We start from the raw sequence: 6000 nt of genomic DNA on the forward strand, positions 1-6000 counted from the left end.
AGTACGTTTTCACAGAGCCGATCGGTCAGGCCACTCCGCGTACATAGAGTGTCTGAGCGTAACTGAGCGTTGGAGATCAACCTGCGCAGTTGGTGAGAAAAGAATTGAGTTCTGCGCATTTCGATCTGCGTTGGTACAAATCGCATTGGATTGTGGGAAATTTTTCGTACCGTGTGATAGTTGACGTTGTACACCGTTTTAGATGCCCACACAGCTTTTCACGTTCGCCTTCGACTGGCGCTGAAGCTATAACTGTCGTCATTTCTTTGACCGTTTGAAGATAAGCCGCCCATAGTGTTATCATTAGCTTTTCAACTTTGTCTCACTTCTGATACCGCCCATTCACACATGTTCGTCAATGGTACACCCTTGTCGAATTTTGATTAACACACAGCTCTTCACGTACGCCCTTAACTGTCGCTAAAGAGCGATAAATGTAATTTCTTTGACTGCTTTGACCGTTTGAAGATAAGCCGCCCATAGTGTTATCATTAGCTTTTAAACTTTGTCTCACTTCTGATACCGACCATTCACACATGTTCGTCAATGGTACACCCTTGTCGAAATTTGAATGACACAGATTTTTCACGTACGCCCTCCAACTGTCGCTAAATAGCGATAACTGTCGTCATTTCTTTGACCGTTTGAAGATACGCCGCCAGCAGTGTGTTCCTTAGATTTCAAATTTGTCAAATTCAGGTACCGCGCATTCACACATGTTTGTCAATGGTATGCCCTTGTCGAAATTTGATTGTCACACAGCTTTTCAAGTAAGCCCTCTAACTGTCGCTAAAGAGCGATAACTTTCGTGATTTCTTTGACCGTTTGAAGATACGCCGCCGATAGTGTGTTCATTAGCTTTCAAACTTTGTCTCACTTCTGATACCGCCTATTCACACATGTTCGTCAATGGTTCACCCTTGTCGAAATTTGATTGACACACAGCTTTACACGTACGCCCTCTTGCCGCCGCTAAATAGCAATAACTGTCGTCATTTCTTTGACCGTTTGAAGATACGCCGCCAATAGTGTGTTCATTAGCTTTCAAACTTTGTCTCACTTCTGATACCGCCCATTCACACATGTTCCTCAATGGTTCACCCTTGTCGAAATTTGATTGACAAATCATTCTGAATCCAATATTCCTTTGTCTCTAATTGACTTGCGAAAGACACTAACTCAGTCAATATTTCACACTTTCTATAATCGCTATCTCTGTTCCTAAGCCGCAAAAACCACAAAGAGAAAATGTCTCTATAATAAAAGTGGTAAAAACCACCTTCGGTAGTTCCAATCCTTCGCGAATATCTGGACAGAGTCTCTACTACTAATTTTCTATCGCAATTGTGTTTTGAATTATAAAACCCTCCCTAGAAAAATGTCATTTCAGGAGTCGTAACTTGGCTACCAAGAGAAAAATTAACTGTGACGTGTAGGAAGCATTGTGCAACCTACATGCTTGTGTGGTTTTTCGCTTACAAGTAACAAGGTGATGTGGTGATAGTTCACTTTCTTTGTGAACCATAAAATCCTCGGACTGTTGGTCGCGTGATTCAGTAGCTCAATGGAACACACTGTGACTCAGGACAAATCGACGAAAGAATGATTCTCGTTCTTATCCAAGTATTTCCAATGGGCATAAAATGTCGGATTCATGCAAGCCATGCATACGTTCCTGTCTGGAGGGATTGCAGTCAGGAAAATTGTAATAATTTAGCCACTTATTGAACCTCTTTTCTTAAGGGTTAGGATTTAGCCGAGCAGTTTTGAACTGTTTATTTGTGACTGGATAGAGTAGCTAGGTGCCGCACCTTCTGAGTTTGAATGCGATCGAGAATTTACTGAATTCACTGAATTTTCTAACGCGTTTACAAATCGACTTTGGGTTTTAAGTATAACAGTCCCCGAATATTATCAATTTTCTCGTTTTCTTTCTTGCAGGTCAACGGTTTAAAGCAAGGCACAAAGGTTAGTTGTAAATGTGCCTCGAAGACATGCTCTCAAATTTTGTCAATAGTTTGCTGGTCTCCTGCTAGCGTACACTTTATCGAAGCCCATTGTTTTCAACGTCTCGGGCTACGTGGTTTGGAGTTTTAATAAAAACTTTAATTTTCGCCAGGGAGGTATTCAAACATTGCTTATTTTTCACAATATATGTTTCTCTAATACCAAGTGTGCGTTGCGATCCCTGTTTTTATTCTCAATTATGGGGGATGGTTGTTTAAGTTTATTCGAGGAAAGTTTTAGCAACGATGTAAACGTTATTCGTTCTGAAAAGTATACTGTAAGAGATAATATTCATTAAAGTGAGTCACATTCTGGCTGTATAAATCATCCAGGTAAACCCTCTGCCTTCATAGTATAAAAAGGCGCCAAAGGTGCTGTACTTGTCGTTACGGTGCAATCGGACAATTTTGATTCGTATTTCTGGTCAGTCCTACCCCCAGCACGGCTCGTTCACACCTCGAAGCAATGTTCTTTAAGTTTAGGGATCACATGACTTGGAAAGGGATGAAACGCCATTGGCTCGGCAGAGTGTTAATTTATGCAAATGTATGACTCTTCGGTCTATAAAGGCTCCTCTTCTTCGTCTAAGCAATCACAGTTCTGTGAGATCATCCAGACGTACAAGTGCTTCCTGAACCAAGTCAATTTGATCACCATGGATACTGCATCACATCATCGCCTTCCCTTCGTTTCCTATCAGCAAGATGATGTCGACATAGAGGTCATGTTTGCCACCACTCAGCTGTCATCTTTCCCGTCCCCGAGCAACGCAACATTCACCGTCCCGTCTTCGAGGACGGAACTCGATGAAATCCTTGACGAACTTGGCTTTGCAGGTGAGTGTTACGATGGTAAATCATAATTATTTTCCCAGTAAGCATTCGGTTAGGGAATTGTATTTGCAAAAAAACACGTCGTCAAACTCGGTTACCATTGGCCACACTTTGCCAACGCTCGCCAAACATGTAGGTACCTTAGCGACGTACAGATGATGAGGCAATCGGAAGTTGTTCGTTTTATTTGCGACTGAATAACAGAAAGTAATGATTGCTTTTGCTTTTTTCTCTCTTCTTACAGATGAACCAATGTTTGATACATCTCATTACCAGTGCTTCGATGAAGACGACGACGATGACGTCATCCCTGTGCTCTCCCCGCCAACTGCCGACTACACACCAAGTGACAGAGCAGAGTCGCCCGATATCTCATCACACCGGTCTCTTCTCTCTCTCGCAACCCACATCCACATGTGTTATTTGGACATCACAGATGAAGATGAAGAGATATTAGAAGCTACATTCCGAATACAACGCTATCCATGTAACGAGACTAGACGAAGATTGGCGAGAGTTACCGGAATGAGTCTGGACCTGGTCAATGTAAGTATCTCATAAATCGTCCCTGTGAATGTTTGTAAATACACGTGACATTTGAATTGATACACGTGTGATATTAATAAAGGTGTTGGATTGTTATTACTTTTTGTTTAATTAGCAATCTAACCATCTCATACTTTCGATTTTCTCCTTATAGGACTGGTTTAGGCGTCGCCGTGTACAGCTTCTCAGGATCAGAAAGCGTCTCACCTTTCCCTGTGATCCCTGCGTCACCACTACACATCAAGTCATCGGTACCGGTCGCGGAAACTAGTCACACGCTGCTCGTACGTTTTATTCAATGATGGTGTAGTTTTTATCTTGTACCTTTCATATTTATTGTATATTGTAAATATTTACAACAACTGAACTTTTTTAAGCCAATTAAATATTTTTAAAAGGATTTAACTGTTTTTTGGTTATCTGTCTGAGAGATACGTGTTACGTGTCGTAATCAACTAGTTTGAGGAAGATGATAATTTTACCGTAGCTGAGTGATACTCTATTAAATCAATATGTGCAGGTCTTTCAAACAAAATAAAATCAATTTTGTCTTAAAGTTTGTAGTGTTGGCCTGAACTAAAATATAAGATCGTGTTGATTCTGTGCGATTTCATCGAAATAGCTGGTGAAAACATGACACTGCAGTTGTGGTCTACATATATGCCACAGCTTGTTTCACTTATAACTAGTTCTAGGTTTACTTAAATTTAAGGTAGCACAGGATTCTAACTTTACGCAACAATTTCTGAGAAAGGTCGAACCACAGCGTAAACCGTGTCTTCGATTTGTTGCATTGATGGAGAGGTGCCTTGGCGTGTTTGACGTGTTTGGTCGTAAGGTGTAGATCGGTTAGCCATCCTTTTTATTTTAAAATTATTTTTAAATTTCTTCTACCTCGAGTGATGTTTTGATCAAGAAGTTAGATAACTACTTTACTGCGCACCTTCGCCCATCGCCCCTTTACATAACATTTTAGGTGACAGTAGTTCTCATAATTTGTCTCAACTTTGTCATTATGATGATCATCATGAATGAATACCCAATGACAATGATTTGCGATTTTCTTTCTGTGTGATATGGCGGTAAGTTTCGACATCCTTTCGGTTACATGACGAATCGCCGACTTTAGTCTTTTAATCTAGTGTCGCCCTTAATTTAGTATCGCTATCGCGCTGTCTGTCAACAATTCTGAATGTCTCCTATTGATTCTCGTTGACCGTACACCATTGCCACAAAATTGACACCAGTTTTTAAAGTACGCCCATCACCACCTTAATCTCCTTTGTCATGTCACTGCTTGCGCAATATCACACACTTTCCTGCTAGATCTCGTTCCTTAATACTTGCGTGACATCGCCGTGACAGGCAACTTTTCAGACCGTAGGTTAGATTGCCTTCACATTGTGCGAAGTTGTATGTAGAAAGACAGCCACAACATACGTTTTTATTTCAAAATGTTCTGCCAGGTACTTGAAAACTAGACAATTTCATCATTATTATCTAACTAATTGTCATTTTTTGCTAAAAGTGATATTTCCCTACGAAAACAAGAGACAAACTCTTGCACTTTCCTCTATACGTAGCAAATACAAGAAACGATTGCAATGAGACCTTGTACAACGGATGAGAATGCACACAACTTATGTACCTATACAACTTGCTTTTTATGTATTCAAAAGTATTTCTATATGCTCAGCGACACCTGAAATTAGCAAATTATTGTAATTATATCCACGGCTGCATTTATTATGATACATGTAACATGATGTATTTAAATCTTGCTTGTCTAAAACAAAATAATTGATCTACTAGAAACCTTTGTCTGAAAAGACTGCTTTAAGTCGTACTAATTTTATCATGTAAAATTTGTTAAGGCGCCCTCTGTAACTGACAAGCGCACTATTGTGCTTTGATCCATTTCCCACATTAGTGGCTTTTGGGCCCTGTAGCGCTCTGAATACGTCTCGCTCCATCCACTACGATTGCCGAAAAGTTCTTCAAAATTCAAAATACAAAATTCAATACCTGAAAGCAAGGCAGGACAGGCGACTCTTGAGTCGGATATTTATGATGGCTAGTTTTTCATAAATATTTTGAGTTCTTCGTCGAAGATTGCTTTCTCATTTCATAGTTTCGATCTCAAGCATTTGTTTGTGATCGTATTACTGAAGGTAGTACTGATATCAGTTACTGGGCCTTTCATTTAATAGTATTACCTATAAGCCTAAGGTATGTATATATATATATATATATATATATATATATATATATATATATATATATATATTATATATATATAATATATATATATATATGTATATTATATATTATTCCACAAATTACTTCAAGTACAAAGTAATAATATCTTACTTAAGTTCCATGCATCCTGCAATCTTCAGACAGAAATATATGATTGCAAACATGATTGAAAAAGAGGATATATATATATATATATATTATATATATATATATATATATATATATATATATATATATATAGTGATCGTATACTGAAGGTAGTACTGATATCAGTTACTGTATACATAAAAGAGGATATATATATATATATATATATATATATATAATATATAAATATATATATTCAATCATGTTT

The 6000-nt window shown here is 38.5% G+C and overlaps 1 protein-coding gene across 1 annotated transcript; it reads left to right on the plus strand.

The window, feature by feature from the left end:
• The first annotated feature begins 2624 nt into the window (after positions 1 to 2624).
• Positions 2625 to 3657, plus strand: LOC139132164 (uncharacterized). The gene is made up of 3 exons (XM_070698554.1): positions 2625 to 2843; positions 3085 to 3386; positions 3541 to 3657. Exons 1-3 carry the CDS (start codon positions 2663 to 2665, stop codon positions 3655 to 3657), a joined length of 600 nt encoding a protein of 199 aa, XP_070554655.1. The 5' UTR covers positions 2625 to 2662.
• The last annotated feature ends 2343 nt before the right edge of the window (positions 3658 to 6000 follow it).

This window comes from Ptychodera flava, chromosome 4 (genome assembly GCF_041260155.1).
Source record: "Ptychodera flava strain L36383 chromosome 4, AS_Pfla_20210202, whole genome shotgun sequence".
NCBI lineage: Eukaryota > Metazoa > Hemichordata > Enteropneusta > Ptychoderidae > Ptychodera > Ptychodera flava.

Coding starts and splice junctions, on each gene's coding strand:
- LOC139132164 (XM_070698554.1), top strand. CDS start 2,663: ATGGATACTGCATCACATCATCGCCTTCCCTTCGTTTCCTATCAGCAA. Junction 2,844..3,084: donor TGACGAACTTGGCTTTGCAG/GTGAGTGTTACG, acceptor CTCTTCTTACAG/ATGAACCAATGTTTGATACA. Junction 3,387..3,540: donor TGAGTCTGGACCTGGTCAAT/GTAAGTATCTCA, acceptor TTCTCCTTATAG/GACTGGTTTAGGCGTCGCCG.